Raw genomic sequence first — 16,755 nt, forward strand, 5'->3', positions numbered from 1 at the left:
CCCACTCCCCTGCAAAGGCCATTTTCTGTTATTCAAAATCCTGGGTCCCCACTCTTTGGAATGTCCTTTGCCCTACTCCTATCATTGAACCCACCTTCCCCATAAATCATCTTTTCTCTTTCCTCTTCCAGCGTAATTCTGCTCAGCCCAGGAAGATTCTATGCCTTCTCTTGGCCTGTCCCCGCCAGCACACATCTCCTTTGGATATGCATATACTAAAATATCTTCCCTTTATCTTATCTGGTCTTCGCCCCATGGGGCAACCCGAAGGCTACTATTTATTCTTTCACACATTAATTTAAGCTGCTTTAATTGTGGCTATGATACGTTTTATATAATATAATTAATGTTTTAATTCTGTGTACTGGCTTCCCAAGGCAGTTTTGTGAAGGGCCCAATTTTGGAATCAAGCAAATAAAGAATAAGTAATGGCTGAAGTTATTATAGCAACGCCCTCCCCCCCAAAGGAATTAAAACTGTATTTGCTTTTTGAAGTGGATTAAAAAGGGAAAAGAGAGTTTAATGTTCTCTTCATCCCAGGCATGTTTGGATGGGTTTTGTGCAGTCCTCTGGACTCTGATTTCAAGTGTTCCTGGCTTATTGGTGTCTGACCACCAGCTTGAGGTGTGTTGGACTACCAACCAGCTTTGCACCTCCTGTCCCCACATCTTTCTTGATGGAGGGTGTGCTGGGAATGAGAAGCTACTGAACCCCCTTACTCATTTATTTGTTCAGCAAGTGTGTATTGGTGTCCTATTACATGCCCAGGACTGGGATGAATTCCGTCCTGCCCTCAAGATGCTCCCAGTCCAGTGGGGCCAGACAGATGGAGTTCTAGTCCAGCACACTAATGCTGCGGGGTGGGGGGGGGGGGAAGGTGGGGTGGAGCGACTACCTCTGTCTCAGGGAGTTAAGCGGAGGCTTAACTGAAGAGGAATTGAAATTTAAACTGGTTCCAGGAAGGAGAAGGGAAAGAAGGAAACAGCAAGACACAGTAAAAAGAAAAGATTGTTTGAAAATGGGGAGAAGGAGAGCATGGTGGAAACCGGTGTGCGTGGGAGGACATGGCAGGCAGTGAACATGGGCAGACAGGTGGGGGTGGAGTGCAGAAGGGCTTTCTATGTCATGAGAAGGAGTTTGGACCATCATGAGGATGGGAGCCCAAAGAGGTTTTTCAGCAGAGAAGTGTCCTGATCAGATCAGATCTGGGGTTTGCAAAGAAAACTGCAATAGGATGAACAATGTCGGGGCGGGGCGGTTAGTTGGGAGTTGCCTGCTGGCCCATAGTAGGGGCTCAACAGGTACCTAGTGAATGAGTGAGGCCATTGAGACAGCCCAGGCGAGAGATGATGAGCTTCTGAATTAGTGGCACGTGTTGGAAAGGAGGGTGCCCTTTGCAGCAGAAGCCAGGGAGATGGGGTTAGCAGCCCCTTCCTCTCCCATCCTCCCTGATCTATGCAGGCAGGCCTTTTGGCCTGGCCCAGAAATGCAGAACTTGGAGGGTCATCACCCCAACAACTGTCTAGTTCAAGCTCCTCAGATTCCATTGGGGACAACAGAAGCTCAACCGAACGCAACCCATCAGAGTCAGAGCCCAGAACAGAATTCAGGAGTTCCATGCTGTGGAGTAGAGAGTGTTAACATTGGTTGAAGAATGGCTTGGAGGGCCAGAACCCGGGAAATGTAGGCACAGGGTGTGGGGGTTTCTACAGAACGAGAGGGTCCCAAGTCCCCTGAGATACTCCTGGGGTCCCATGATCCCACGAAAGGCTGATGTACTACTCTAATTGCCTATTTCCAGCCGCCGGACGGGAACCGGGATGGAATAGACTGGCGGGGACGCATGGATGCATGGATGGATGGATGGATGGGGAGGCTGGGACGCTGCGCCCACTCGAGGGAATTTCCTTTGAAAGAGAGCGAAACTTTAAGCTGGTAAACTCCTTTCCTTGAAACGCCCTCCTTTTCCCCACACCCCCAGCTGTGGCCTTCCCGTTTTCAGGGATGGGGGGAACTTCCTCAGGCCTCTCCATCCGCGGTGCGGACACTTTCGGTTCTGCCGGAATTCCCGGAGGCTGCGGGGGAGAACCGTAGGGGGGGTCCCTGGGACGTCTTCACAGCACGTGGGTGTCTCCTCTCCTTTAGCTCTCCGGGAAGACTGCTAGCGCCCCGCCCTCTTCAGCTTGGCCTCTGAGCCCCAGGGGCGAGGAGGAAGTACTCTTCTTGGGACCACGCGCCCTCCCCCGCGCCAAAAGCGCGTCCCTAAACTCCCGGGAGAATTAGACTCCTAGGAATGTCCAGGGGAAATCCGGGTGCGAAGAGTCGTCAGGAGCTCCGCCCCGCCCAAGGAAGCTGACCGCGATTGGTCCCAGAAGACCCCGCCCATTTCCTGGGCGGGGCGGGGGGCACGGGCTGGGGGAGTTACCAGAGGCCCAGTCTCCGCGCCCCTACTCCGCCGCCTGGTATTCACCTCGCCATGGTTCTTCTGCCTCTGCGCTGTCTCTTCTGGGGCTCCTTGTTGACCGCCGTGAGTTGAGTTTCTGCTCCGACCCGACAGGGGATTTGGGGATTTGAGAGTGGGGAATGGGAAGAGAAGCAATATTTCGGGGAAGGGACCTTCCTAGCTGATTTTGGGAGGACAGACAGGTGTGTGGAGAAGCTGGGTAAGGTACCCCGGGTCCTGATTGTACGAGGTAGGCTACCTCTGTCTCCTTCCAGGTTGGGGTCCCAGGTAATCCACAGAGGGCGCATAGTGGGGGCGCTGCAAAAAACGTGCACCTATGGCGTGAATGGCGTTGGGATTTGGGGAGCCTCAAGCTTTTATTTGGTCAAAAGGCTGCAGTCTGTGTTTGCTTTAGAGGCTGGCCGCACGGAGACAGGTGATGGGTTTCAGAGGCGAGGAGGGAGGCCGGGCCAGGGAAGAGGCGGGTCTGGCCAGTTCCTGTCCCTTTTCCATTGCGGACAGATGCCAGCCTCTGTGAGTGGTTATCATATCCTTTCCACTGGGGATGCCTTCTTCCAGGGCATCTTGTGGGAACAAGGGTGGGTGCAGGGGCCCAGGTACTTCTTTGAGAAGGCAAGGAGCTTTTAACTCTCCCACCCTCACTCCCAAATCCTGAGTGATCCAACCTAGGAGGAATACCCAAGGCTGTGTCTCTGCCTCTCTAATTTAAGATGATATAGGAGACCTCTTGGGGGGGAGATGAATAGTTCATGGGACCCAAGAAAGGGTTAGGAGACCAGCCGGGGTTTCTCCAGGCACCAGAAAGTCTCCGTTATGCCCAACCAAGCATGTCTCCGGGATTTTCAGAAGCCCACACTTGACTCACTTTTTGTTTAAATGTATTTTTGTAGTTCCTCATTCTGGAGGCTGGGAATCCCCCAAGTACCTGACCCTCTCATCCCAACCCCTCCGGCCTCCCCCTACTTTCAAGGGCTGTAGTTTCTGGCATGAAGTCTGAGTAGGAAAGACCCATGGAGGGGTTGGAGAGGGGAGTCAGCAGCAGGGGAAGAGTCAGTGGGGAAGCTGCTTTGGTCCCAGAACTTTCATTTTCACTCTAAGCAATGGTTCTTAGGAAGAAAGGAGGCAAGAAGAAGGTGGAGCTGGAGGGAGGAGGAGGAGGAGGACTCTTATAGGAGGGATTAGAGGAAGAGCCAGGGGAGGTAGCGTGAAGGGTGATCTGGGCTTCTCAAGAGCACACTGCCAGTTTTGGCTCCAGGTAGAGACTGGGTGGGGGCAAAAATAGCAGGGGCTATTTGTGAGAGCTTCCCATGGGTCAGGCTCTGAGCGAAATTCTTTACAGGCATTCTTGGTCTGATTTTTTTCAACTCCCCCATTATACAGATAAGCAAACTGAGGCTCAGAGAGAGGAAATAGCTTGCCAAAGTTCTCATAGCTAGGTGGAACCTGGATATAAATCCACATCTGCCTGATTCCAGAGCCGGCCTCTCCAAGCCTTGGTCCTGAGCTTCTTTGTGTCAGAAGGACTGGAGCTATGGAGTGGGAGCTGGGGATTGACAAACTTTCAGAGAAGGAGCTGTATTTCTCGTGGGTTTGAAAATGGCACAAGGGACATTCGTTGCTCTGGGAGTCTGGTGGGAAGGTCCACAGGGTTGCAGGAAGAACATTCACAGGATGTGGTAGTGGAAGCAAAAGACTTTTATATTTCCTTCCCCATTTGGAATAAGATGCTTCTCTGTAAGTAATTTTCTCACCCAAGCTGAATGAGAGCCACCAATTAGGCAGAATCCAGGGTGTTAGTCATCCCAGCAGATAGTCACATATATATGATAATTAAAACTGCCATTTAAATGAGCCCTACTATGTGCTAGCTACTGGGCCAGGCTGTATATGTATATTCATTCTGATTTTCACAACCTTATCTGTGGAGTGGGCACTACTCCCATTTTAGAGATGTGGAAACTGAGGCTAAGAGAAACAAAGTAGTGAGCGATACAAAGGCAAGATTGGAGCCTTAAGCTGTTTGACTCTCAAGCCTGTGCTCTTTTCACTGGCTGTTCCTGAAGTGTGGCATGATTTTAGGGAACCCACGGATATAGAACTAAACAACAGAAATTCACTTTACACTTCTATTAAAATACTTCTCTCTCTTTTTTTTTTCATGGAGGAAGTCTCTGGAGCTAGAATAAAGTTAAAACCTCTCCAGCACTTGCTAATCCTCCTTTTTAAACAAAACCAAGAGCAGGCTTGGAGAGGACTGTCAGCAAGCAGAGCGACTAGCTGGGTTTTTAATAACATTGCTGCGCTTCTGTTGAATTTATTTTTAGGGTTACCTTTTATTCATGAGAAGTGATACTGGCTCTTCTCTCATGGCAATGATATAAGGTTTATATTTAAAAATCAATGTATTTAAATTAATGAGAAGTAATTAATAGCATGGGTGGTACCTGGATGGAGTAAAAATAGCCCAGGCAAGACCTAAGTTGTTGGAGAGGGGGCAGTATTGAGACCTGAGTTCTCATCAGATTCTATGGCTGTGACCCTGGGCAAGTGCCCCACCTCCCTGGTCCTTAGGCTAACCATTTGTAAAGCAAACGCATTGGATTTTAATCCTTCCAGCTTCATAGTCCTGGCATTTCATGAGGGAGGGGTTGGATGATCAGAGGATCGGATGATGAGGGTTTGGAGAGGGGAAAGGGGTGGGCAACAGAAGAATAGAAGGAAGCCACCAAGTGCTAAATATAGCCCCAGCCAGAACTAGGACCAGCTGAAGCCAGCCAGCCTCAGGACTCCAGGGGAGATACTGGAGCCCTCATGTGCTTCTGGGTCTTTGGGAAGAGGAGGGACTCAGGAGTCAAGCCAAAAGCAGATCTGTTTAGTTCAGAGAATATTGTGATGTTCCAGCGCAATCACTTTGTGAAATGCCAGGCCGATCCTCTGGGTCCTTTTATAATCACATCAGTTGGCAGTTTAGTTAAAAACAAACACACCAAATAATATGCAGGCTTCATTTTTCTGCTCTGGACTTCACTTCAGTACTAACCTCTGTCCTGGCTGATTTCCACCATCCTGCCATAGAAGCTGCAGCAGAGATTTCAAGATCCCCTCAAATCATCCCATTCTGTTTTTAGGTCCACCCAGAACACACTGCATGCAGAGAAAAGCAATACCTAATAAAGAATCAGTGCTGTAATTTGTGTCCGCCAGGTGAGCTGCCAACCCCCTGGCCCCATAGTGAGACCCTTCTTGGTTTGCTGGCAGATGCAGACCCTATGTGTCAGCTGTCAGCTTGAGTCTTAAATGACCCCTGGGATTCTTCCCATCGCTGCCCTGCTCTCAGAATGTTCTGGGCTCCCTCTCTGCACTACCCAGCACTAGGGTTCCTGTTTCTCCCAAGGCCCCCACCAGTTTATGAAGTCTGGAAGGGTCCGAGACAGTCATCTTTGAACCCCCCACCCTAAACCCCAGCCTGCTCAGTTTTTGATAAGTGTCTGACTCATTGAGCTGGCTGGAGCCATCTCATTTCCCGATGTTTTCCAGGAGAGAAACTGGTGAATGACTGCACAGAGACCATCAACACAGAATGCACTCGCTGCAAAACAGGCGAATTCCTAGGCACTTGGAACTCAGAGAGACGCTGTCACCAGCACAAATACTGCGATCCCAGTGCGTGGGCTGCTGGGGAAGGGGTGCGCGGGAGCTAGGCTGATAGTCTGGCTCATTCCTGACAATGCAGCCATTGCTTTTTTTTTTTTTTTTTGTATAGCCCGGGTCTGTTCTGATTGGTTGCAGTCTCGGTTGTACGGGTTGTTAAATAATTTGATCCCCATCCCTCCTTGGAAGAGGGTCTCAGAAAATAAAAGCAGGACGTGTGAGGAGCAGATCCCCTGAGCATGACTGCTAAGGGGTCCCCATCCCCATCCTTCCTGCCATCTCTGTTCAGACCTAGGGCTCCGGGTCCAGAGGGAGGGCACCTCAGAAACAGACACCACTTGCACCTGCAATGAAGGTCTCCACTGTACCAGCAACACCTGTGAGAGCTGCACCCTGCACAGCCTGTGCCCCCCTGGGCTGGGAGTCAAGCGGATCGGTACGTGGCCTGTCTGGGAGTCAGCTCTGCAGGCAGGAGAGAGGCGCTGAGGCTCCGGGTGAGGGGCTGGGCAGTGGGCACTCAGCCTTGACCCGCCTGCATTGGGATCTCTGCTTGGTGAGCAGGAAACGGAACCTTTCTCATCCGGCCTCCAGCCCTGGGTATCTGCCTTGGGAGGGCAGTGGGGGAGGAGGCTTCCACCGGGGAAGCTCTGTGCTGGGGGACAGCACTTGAAACAGGCAGTTCTTCCTGCCCTGCCTGTCCACCATTCCCTTGGGAGCTGGACAGGTGGTCCACTGTGATGACGAATGCTGCCTCCTCCCTTCCAGCTACAGGGGTTTCTGATACCATTTGCGATCCCTGCCCTGTCGGCTTCTTCTCCAATGTGTCATCTGCTTTGGAAAAGTGTCACCCTTGGACAAGGTACAAGGATCCATCTCTGTGTTTCCTGCCCTAAGAGGGGCGTAGGACTACTTCATTCTATCTGGCCCCCTGTCCTTCAGCCCCTGCTCCCCATGTCCACACACTGTGCACTTAGAGAACTTCTAGAGTGTCCTCGTGGCTGACCAAAAAGGCCACTTCTCAGCATTTTTTTGCCTGCTCTGTCTCAGTGGTAACAGACGCTGCTGATCTCTCAGTCTTCACCAAACTCCCTTCTTGGGGGCACTGTGACGCCTCTCTTGCTTTCCTTCTACCCCTCCTCTGCTCCTCCTACCCGGTTTCCTTGGCCTTAGTTCTAGGCTCTACTCCCCAGTCACTTTGCCCACCTCCCCTGAGCATCTCATCTGTATCCATGGTTCCCAAACAACATCTCCTGTCTAGATCTGTCTCCTGGGTCCCAGACAGTCATATACCACCACCGGCAGTCCACCTCCATGCAGGTGACCCACAGGCGCCAAATGGGCTCACTTGCCTGCCCCTCTCACCCTCTGGGAAGACACTCCCATGGGTCTGGGCACTTGTCCCATGGTCCCTCCCAAATCAGTCACCAAGTCCTGTCCATCTGGCCTTCTAGATGTTTTGGGATTCCTTCTCAGTATCTTCACGGTCATCACTGTGGTCTGGATGGTGCCTTCGCCTCCTCACCGGCCTCCCTGCCTCTGCTCTCTCCCCCCACCCTCTTGCCACAGTGAGCTTTCTACAGTGTATTTCAGATCATGGTGCTCCCTATTTAAAATGTTTCATGGCTCTCTGTGCCTTTAGGACGAAACCCAGACTCCTTCGCATGGGCCCCCAACCTTCCAGCTCCGTTTCCTGACTTCTTCCCCCATGCTACTTGCAATCCCCTCAACACACTGTTCGTTCTCTTGTATCCAACCCTCCTGCTTGGAATACCCTTCAACATGTGCCCAATTAACTTTCTACATTTAATTTTAAAAAATGGGTGAGACAGGCTCGTGGGACACAAGGCACAAAGAGGCCTATGGTGATAAGTCTCCTTTCACCCACTCCCTGGAGGTAACTTCTGTTCCTTGTGTGTCCTACCAGAGATTCTACATACAAACAAATAAATGCACACACATGCAAACACACGTATTTTCCACACAAATACTAGCATTCCATACAGTACTTTGTTATTTGGTTCCTATCTGCCTTGCTCCAGCAGACTGCAAATTCCTTTAGTGTAGAGACTTGGCTTTTTTTTTCTTCCAACGATGCATTCCTTATGCCTAGAACAATGACAGGTGGACAGTAGGTGCTCAGTAAATCTTTACTGATAGATGTTGAATGATACCCAGGGGAGCTGGGTTAGTAGAATCAGAGCACTGGGTTCTGGCGTCAGTGCAGCTTAGAAAAGATATGATCCCACATAAGTGTGTGACCCTCCTCTGAGCCCTAGTGCCCTCATTTGGAAAATGGGAATGCCCTTCATCTCACAAGGCATGAGGAAAAGAAACATAGGAGTGACTTGTAGATGCCTAAGCACTCTTATACATATGCTTTCTTTGTAGCTTCTCACCTTTTCCCCCACTTGAGATGTATTTTTCTTGGCGATGTTTTCTTCTGTCCACTCCTCCCCACTCCTCCTGGAACCACGTCTTCATCATCCCATATTGAGATGTCTGCATGGGCCTCCTGGCTGTCCACTTGTCTGTAATTTCTCCTCCTGTGAGCTCTTCTGGCCCCCTGAGTCCTGTCACTGTGTGGTCATCTGGTTGGATGCTGATGTAATTTACCAGCTGGATCCGGTTGAAACCTTCATGGCTGATTACCAGCGATCTGGTCCTAAAGCCCAATTTTCCTTAGTTCCCTCACACCATCTGGCATGCCCCCCCCCCGAATCCCTCAAATCATGTTATCCTGCTTCAGCTAGAATGTATTGCTGCTCTAAATTTACATCCTTCAAGGCCACTCAGATCTCCCCTAGGACAGTCTTTCTGGACGACCCTTAACCAGAGGTTCTCAACTGAGCAATTTTTCTCCCCAGGGGACATCTGGCAATGTTTGGAGACATTTTGGTTGTCACAACTGGGGAGGGGCTGCTACTGGGATCTAGTGGGTGGAAGCCAGGGGTGATGCTTAGCATCCTACGGTGCACAGAACAGCCCTGCAACAGAGTTATGTGGCCCCAAATGTCAGTAGTGCTGAGGCTGAGAAGCCCTACCTTAGACTGACTCATCACCCATCTCTTCCAGCCATTGTGGGCTTGGTCTCCCCTTCTCTGAATGATTCCCAGTTCACTTCAGCCTATGTGACAAAGCATGGCACTCTATAGAGACTCTCTGATTATTCCTCCTTCAAGGTGTGCGGCAATTTTTTTTCTGAACTCATGAGTTCCGTTAAGAACAGAGTCTGTGTCATTCCCATAATAACCAGCATAGGAGGTTGCCCACAATATGTGCTCGGTGAACCTGAACTTGTTGGTTTTGACGGTCTCCCTGTGGGGTTGGAAATCTTATGGTTGGGGAGATTTCATGTCTTTTTCTGTCTCTCTCTGTGTCTGTGTCGTGTGTGTGTGTGTGTGTGTGCACGCGTGTGCACGCACGCACATCTGTCTGTGCACAGCTGCAAGACCAAAGGCCTGATGGAGATTCAGGCGGGGACTAACAAGACGGATGCTGTCTGTGGTGAGTCTTGGAGAATGGGCCCTGGCAGCAGCCTCGGGAGGCAGGGAGCTCAAAGGGAACACAGGGGCACACAGAGACAACCGGGCTGGGGGCAGGGGGGAAGAGGGAGAACAGGTGAAGTGAGAGGAGAGGGCAGTTTTGGGGGTTGAGGCATTCCAGCTTTGCCACTTATCTGTGGAGCCTGGGCAAGTCACTTCCCTACTCTGATCCTCAGTTTCTTCATCTGTGAAATGGGATGATAACAGCAGCTCCCTTAGCAACTTGGGGGAAGTGCCTGGCACGGGTTCTTGCACTTTCAAGGTGTTCCAGCAATGTTGTTCTGCCACCCTGCCTTTCAAGCACCAGCATGTTGGGACACTGTTTCTCTCAGGGCCTCGGTTTTGATTTTAGAATGATGGGTTGGCCTACAGCACAGATCACAGACTCAAATAACTGCAGGGACCAGGCAGGTCATGTTGAGGAGTTGAAAAGCTACGGTTAAGACTAAGACACTCTCTCTGTTTTTTCTTTCTTTCTTTTTTTTTTTTAAGATTTTACTTATTTTTTGACAGAGAGAGACAGTGTAGAGGGAACATAAGCAGGGGGAGTGGGAAAGGGAGAAGCAGGCTTCCCACCGAGCAGGGAGCCTGATGCAGGGCTCGATCCCAGGACCCTGGGATCATGACCTGAGCCGAAGGCAGATGCCTAAGGACTAAGCTACCCAGGCGCCCCTCTCTCTGTTTTTTAAGACTCACTTTCCTCTTGGCAGGGCTGGGACTGGAGTGAGGAGAGTGAGACACTTGCCTTGGATGCAGTATTAAAGGGGGTGTGAGAAAAACGCAGTCATCAAGATAAATAACATTTGATACATTTAAAAAAAAATCAAAGCTAATGTATAAAAAAGCCCATAATGAACAAAATATCAAAATTGACATAAAAATGTGATCTAGCCCTTCCTCACTTGCCTCAGTCTAATCCCAGCCCTGGTTCCAATAAAACTTCAAAAAAAACCAGACAGCCAGGGGTACCTGGGTGGCTCAGTTGGTTAAGCGTCCAACTCCTGATTTTGGCTCAAAGTCATGATCTCAGTTTCCGCTCAGGTCATGATCTCAGGGTCATGAGATCTAGTCCTTTGTCAGGCTCCCCATTCAGTGGGGAGTCTGCTTGAGATTCTCTTCATTTCCCTCTGCCCCTCTCCCCACTTGTGTGCGCTCGCTCTCTCTCTCTCTCTCAAATAAATAAATGAATCTCAAAAAAAAAAAAAAGGCAGCTGGCCTGTAAGCTGTAGTTTATTGATATGATTTTTCAAAACACGACATTAAGATATTACTTTTCTTGATTACTGGGTTTTTTTGGTGTCCCCTTAGATTTTGTCCCAAGGTGAATGCTTCACTTGCCTTACCCTAGTCCCTGCCATACATCTTTCATTTTCCCATTTAGGATAGAGACTTAGGTCCAAGAATTACTTTACTTTTCCCTCCATGCTTTTTTAAATTTTTTAATTTTTTAAATTTATTTATTTGAGAGAGAGAATGAGAGACAGCACGAGAGGGAAGAGGGTCAGAGAGAGAAGCAGACCCCCCGCTGAACGGGGAGCCCGATGCAGGACTCGATCCCGGGACTCCAGGATCATGACCTGAGCCGAAGGCAGTCGCTTAACCAACTGAGCCACCCAGGCGCCCTCCCTCCATGCTTCTTTAACAAAGGCCACAGTGCAGTCATAAATGCCGATGGAGCTCAGCGCTGGGCAGAGAGTGGGGAGGGATGGGGCATGTGGGCAGCCGGTGGAGACAGCTACCACTCCTCAGTTCTGGTAAGGGGTGGCAGGTGGGGCTGGATCTTCCGAACTTCTAAGAGAAACCAAATATCCTGACTCTAAATATGCCATCTCCCAATTTTAAAAAGTTGGCAAATATTTCAAGAATTCTTTTTTAATGTGCTGGTCACACTAAACACATCCAGCCACGTTCTCCCAGGGCCACCTGTTTGAATCGTCGGATTTTAGATGAACTCAACCACTGAAAGATTTTAGAGTCCAGCAAGGTGCAGCAGCCTTAGGCATGGGGGTATGGGGGTGCCGCTGGTGGGGGGCCATCATTGAAGTCTTGATTTCTCCAGGTCCCCCACCTCGGATAAGAGCCTTGGTGGTGATCCCCATCACGATGGGGATCCTGCTTGCTGTCCTGTTGGTGTCCGCCTGTGTCAGTGAGTCCCCAGGTGGGGAGGTAATGAGGGAAGGAGGGAGGGAGGAGAAGGTACAGAAGTGGCCACCTGTTTCCTGATCTGGCTTCAGCAACTCCCCATCCCATTTCTCTCTCTCTCTCTCTCTCTAGGAAAAGTGGCCAAGAAGCAAGAGGCTAAGGTAGGTCAGCCCCGGGCACCGGCTCAGGGTTTTGGCAAGCTGGAAAGAAAGCCTGACTCCTTGTTGCCTCTGTGGCAGGAGAACTGCTTCAGGGTCTGCCCCTGTCGTCCCCGGAAAGGCAGCAGAAGTAGCTGCTCTCACCGCCAGTGCTGGGCTGCAGGGAGGGCTCTTCCCATTCCCTCCCTGCCACCACCAACCTCTGTTATCTCCGGAGCTCACCACCCCCCCCGCCCCGCCCCAAGAACAGCCCCGGCACCATTGGCAAGATCTGATGTTTCCTGGCATTTTAATACGTGGGGAACCATGTCTCTGAGGCCTTGGTGCCAAGTCATTGGGTGGGGTCTGGAGGGGCAGCTCCTTGGATCCGCAGGCTCCCACTCTGGAAGCTTCTTGACACTCTCTGTTTGGCCAGCAGGGGGCAGGAGGCACCCATTGAATCAGCACTGACCCTCCCTTTGGGAAAGGGGAAGGGGCTTGTGTTTGGGGGAGGGGTCTCCTTCTGAGGGAAGGGCTACTGGAGGTGTTGGGGGTTGTGGGGGTGTAACCTCACGCCTCGGCTACCCTAAGGTTATGTGTCAGGGCCCCGTGGAGGACCAGGAGGATCCTGTGCCCGCCCAGTCCATTGCTCCGGTGCAGGAGACCTTACACGGCTGCCAGCCGGTGACCCAGGAGGACGGCAAAGAGAGCCGCATCTCGGTGCAGGAGCGAGTATGAGGCAGTGCGTGCCCAGGACTGTGGCAGCAGGGGAAGACGGGGCCGCCGAGCCTGGGGAGCCTGGAGCTGCCGCGGGGGCTGCGGCGCTGGGCGTCAGGGGGCGGGGCACCCCCCCCCCCCCCCCCCGCGCACCCCTGGTGTGCAGAGACAAAGAACCTTCCACCCCCGCCCCGGAGCCCAGGCCATCTCCCAACTTGCTTTTAAAGATGGAGGCGAAACTTTTTGGCGGCCATGTAGTAATAATATCCACCAAACCCTCCAACCCAGCAGTTCAGTGCCCAGAGATGATCGTGGTGGTTTCTAGGAGCCCAGGAAGACATATATACGCGAATATCCATTGCGGCGTTGTTTGTGACGGTGGAAGACTAGACGCCACTTAACTGTCCATCAGCAGGGGACTGGCTAAATAAAATTGTAATATATTTATGCAACAGGATCTCAAAAACTGTCGTGGAAAAAAAAAAAGCAGATTGCAGAATGATGGGTATGGAAACTTTTTTTTAAAAGCACATACCCCCAAACAATAGGATATATCATCCACGGATACGTGTATAAACATAACATACCAATGTATATGTAGGTATAAGTGTTCTGGAGGGATACACGGAAAACTCACAGCTTCAAGCGTTGCAATGTCTGGGTTGGGGAAGAAGGATTGGGAAGGGTTAAACGAAGATTTGACTTTTTCCCCCCCAAAAGAGAGTGAGTTCATATAATCCTTATGTAATTAAAAAAGTCATCAAACATGTATAAAGGAAAACGGGGGTGGAAATGCTGGGTGACATGAGCTGTTTAACTTGCTGCCAGGCTCACAGAATTGGGGCACTTTCTGAGGATAAGAACATCCCCAGGCTGCTGCCCTTCCCTGGGTGGTTTCCACGTGTGCTCACATTTGGCATTGTGTTTGCAAAGCACTCTCCTCATTTTATTCATGTTCATAAAAAACAGCCTTGAGGGCAGGCAGGGTCCAGATCCCTTCCTCTTTAACAGAGGTGAAAATGGGAGCCCAGGGAGGTGAAGGGACTTGCCTGTGGTCACACAGCAGTTCTCAGTGGTGCCACTCAGAGCTCGCCACTCTTGGTCCTATGCTGCTCCTTCCAGATCTTCCTGCTCCCTGGAGCCTACATCTGTAGCTCCTTCCTGGGGAGCCTCCCACTTCCTTCTGACCTCCCAACTGCTACAGGAGCTGCTGCTTCTTGGTCAGATGGTGCCCCCTTCCCCCCCCCCCAGCAGTATCTTAGGATAAAAATAAACCATCCTGTTCTCTTTTCCTGCTGTGCCAACTGAGGGGGAGCCTAGCCAGGAGGAGTAGCAGATGGAGTGGGAGCAGAGGGGAAGGGAGGAGAGGGGAGGGGAGGGGAGTGGAAGGGAGGGGAGGAAGGTTGTAGGACAAGGAGAGGGAAGAGTCACACATAGGCCCTGCACAAAGATTCATGGTGAGGATGAGACCATGCTGGTTCAACCCAGGGATCTCAACCTTTCCCCCAGCAAGAAGCAGCTTTGGATTTCCTCCGTGTGTCCTGCTGGCTGGAGGGTGGGGGTGGAGAGGGCTTGTCCTGGATGGAGACTGAGGGCAGCTGCGAGCCAAGAGAAGGGCACCTGGCTTGGCAGCCTTCCCAGAAGAGCTTTAAGAACCATTTGGATGCACCAGGTGGAGACGTTTGGTTTAGAAAGCAGAACAAAGTGGTGGTTGTGGAGTGGCAGGAGGGGAGCTTTGGGACCGCACCCTTACCCTCTACCTAGAGTTCAAATCCTAGTGTCACTCACTTCTGTGCAGGGCAGTATAGTGGAAAGAGGCAAAAGACCCTGCTCTGTCCCCTATTGTCTGTGTGACCTTGGGTGTGTCATTTTCATCTCCAAGCAGCTCAGTTTCCTCATCCGGCAAATGGAGACCATACCTGATACCTATAGTAGGTAGTATTGAGTCCTCTTTGTGTTCTCCTGGGTCAGAGGTTCTCAATCTTGAGCATGGGTCAGAACCACGTATCAGACTTATTATAAGATTGCTGGGCCCCACGGCCAGTGTTTGATTGAGTAGGTCTGGGACGGAGCTCAGCCATTTGCATTTTTAACAAGTTCCCTAGGTGATGCTGATGCTGCTGGTCCAGGGACCTCACTTTGAGAACTACCGCCCTCCCTGGGCATTCATATTTCCAGATAAGCAGTTGGTTTCCTATTACAAGCACTTGGGATCAATTGCCTTGGGGCCTTCCCTGGTCTCGAAAGCATGCTTGGTGCAGGTGTGCTGAGGGTCAGCTGTACCTGGGAGAGTTAAGGACCCAGAATACTCTCAACCAAATAGGAATGAGAGGTGGAGGATAGATGCCCCAGCATCCTTACCCTTGGGAGGGACAAATCTGAAGGGCGGTGCAGGTTTTCCTAGGTTTCTTAGCAGGATCGAGCCCTGGGTGCCCCTCCTGGCTTCCTTCCCTCCCCGCCTTCCCCACCCCACATTCCAGCACTGATGCTTCTTGACTTCACCCCCTCCAATAAACTACCTGCATTCTTTCCTTATCACAGAGTCTGTTTCTGGGAAGGGCTCCCCCTAAGAGTCAGCAGAGCTCATGCATGACAAGATACAATTTTATATATCTCAGCGTCCCTGACAAAGGGAAGGGGTTCTTGACAGATGTAGCAAGTTCTGGGTTCTAAATGGAGCTCAGCCAGAAACTTTCTTTGTGGCCTTGGGAAAGTTACTCTCTGGTTCTGGAAATTTTCCCTCCCCATGTGTGATGAAGGGCTGGGACCCTAGGAGTTCTAAGGGTCCCGCCAATTCTAAAAGTAAGTGAAGAAAATCAACCCGCTGTAGGAGCCGCTCTGGCTTGTGGTTGGGGTGGGGTGGGGCGGGGTGGGTGTGAGGCCTGTATCAGCCAGAAGGTGGCGCCAACGTAACGTGCGAAGACCCTGGCGGCTGGTTTTTGCGGACTTTGAAGCTACGTCCGACCCTCACTTTGGAGAAGAAGCCTTTCCTCTCTCCGGCCCCCTAGGTCTGAGCCTCCTGCTACCTGTATCCTGCATCTTCCTCCGTTTCTGGCGGTTTGGAGGCCACCTTCTCCACTGCCTCCTTCCTTGGACAGGCATCAGCTACATTCATTCCTACTGAGGCCTCATCCCGAGCTAGGGCTGTGTGCGGAGTCGCTGAGAGTGCGCATGCATGGATCGAGTGCTCGCTATGTACTAGGCACCGTGCTAAGAACTTCATACACATTGTCTTAGTCCAGAGGACGACCGTCCATAATGCACAGTCTCATAACACCCATTTTACAGGTGAGGCTCAGAGGCTGAATGACTTGCTAAGTCTGAAGGTTAGAGCCGGGGTTTGGGCTGACCCACAGCCTGCGGATTTTGCCGGTTCATGGAGCAGGGTAACAGGTGCATGTCACGCAGGGCCATTAAGAGGGAGTGTGACTGTCCACAGCAGAGCAAAAGCCCGGAGCAGCTAACCTCCAGGACAGGGGTTGCAAAGTCACTTGCACAGGAGCTCAGAGTGAAGCGGGGCCCTGGGCAGGAAGTCAGGAAGGCAGAGACTATGACAAAGTGGGGAGGTTCTGCCTATCTCTGGGGGGGCAGTGTCCATCAGTCCCTTTCCATGTTGCCCTGAAGGAATGGGAGTTGGATATTGCTTCGAATCCAGATTTCCATGTGAAATCTCCCAATGTTGAAAGGCTACCAATTCCAAGAATTTAAAAAGTCGGTGAGAACCCAAGAAAGCATGTCATAGAGGGTTGGAATTAAAAGAGACTGGGAACATCATCATGTCTGATCCTTTTGTTTTATATGTATGGAAACTGAGGCCCTGGGAAGGTCCAGAACCAAGTGAGGCTGAGGGTCAGAGGCAGGCTGTCTCCTTCCTCCGCATCCCAGCTGGGAGGCTGGAGGGAGCTCCTGGGGGCCCAGGTTCCACCCACATCTAAGGTATTGAAAAGCTCTAGGACTCAGGGAATTGCCTTGGGACTGCGGTGAGGAGCTGGGTGTCGGTGAGGAGCTAGGTGTCGGTGTCCTTTTCATTCTGTGCTGCCCCCCTTCCTGCCCCCCACTGCCAGCTCACCTTCCCCCCAGGCAGGCAGGCACAGACCCTCCC

The 16,755-nt window shown here is 51.4% G+C and overlaps 1 protein-coding gene across 4 annotated transcripts; it reads left to right on the forward strand.

Moving 5' to 3' along the window:
- Positions 1–2,431: 2,431 nt before the first annotated feature.
- Positions 2,432–12,725, forward strand: CD40 (CD40 molecule). Of its 4 annotated transcripts, none has more exons than XM_021689197.1 (9): positions 2,432–2,527; positions 5,593–5,668; positions 6,002–6,127; positions 6,405–6,551; positions 6,881–6,974; positions 9,558–9,619; positions 11,717–11,815; positions 11,932–11,960; positions 12,528–12,725. In XM_021689197.1, exons 1-9 carry the CDS (start codon positions 2,477–2,479, stop codon positions 12,672–12,674), a joined length of 831 nt encoding a protein of 276 aa, XP_021544872.1. In that variant the 5' UTR covers positions 2,432–2,476; the 3' UTR covers positions 12,675–12,725. The 4 variants fall into 4 exon arrangements, with proteins under 4 accessions (XP_021544872.1, XP_021544874.1, XP_021544873.1 ...); XM_021689199.1 differs by having other exon boundaries at positions 12,540–12,725; XM_021689198.1 differs by having other exon boundaries at positions 11,717–11,803.
- The last annotated feature ends 4,030 nt before the right edge of the window (positions 12,726–16,755 follow it).

The sequence above is a fragment of the Neomonachus schauinslandi genome, chromosome 10 (assembly GCF_002201575.2).
Source record: "Neomonachus schauinslandi chromosome 10, ASM220157v2, whole genome shotgun sequence".
Classification (NCBI taxonomy): domain Eukaryota; kingdom Metazoa; phylum Chordata; class Mammalia; order Carnivora; family Phocidae; genus Neomonachus; species Neomonachus schauinslandi.

Bases quoted from the DNA above. Each gene is read 5' to 3' on its own strand.
- CD40 (XM_021689197.1), top strand. From the start codon at position 2,477: ATGGTTCTTCTGCCTCTGCGCTGTCTCTTCTGGGGCTCCTTGTTGACC. The intron at 6,128-6,404 runs GTGCGTGGGCTG...ATCTCTGTTCAG, and splicing joins GCACAAATACTGCGATCCCA to ACCTAGGGCTCCGGGTCCAG. The intron at 9,620-11,716 runs GTGAGTCTTGGA...TGATTTCTCCAG, and splicing joins CAAGACGGATGCTGTCTGTG to GTCCCCCACCTCGGATAAGA.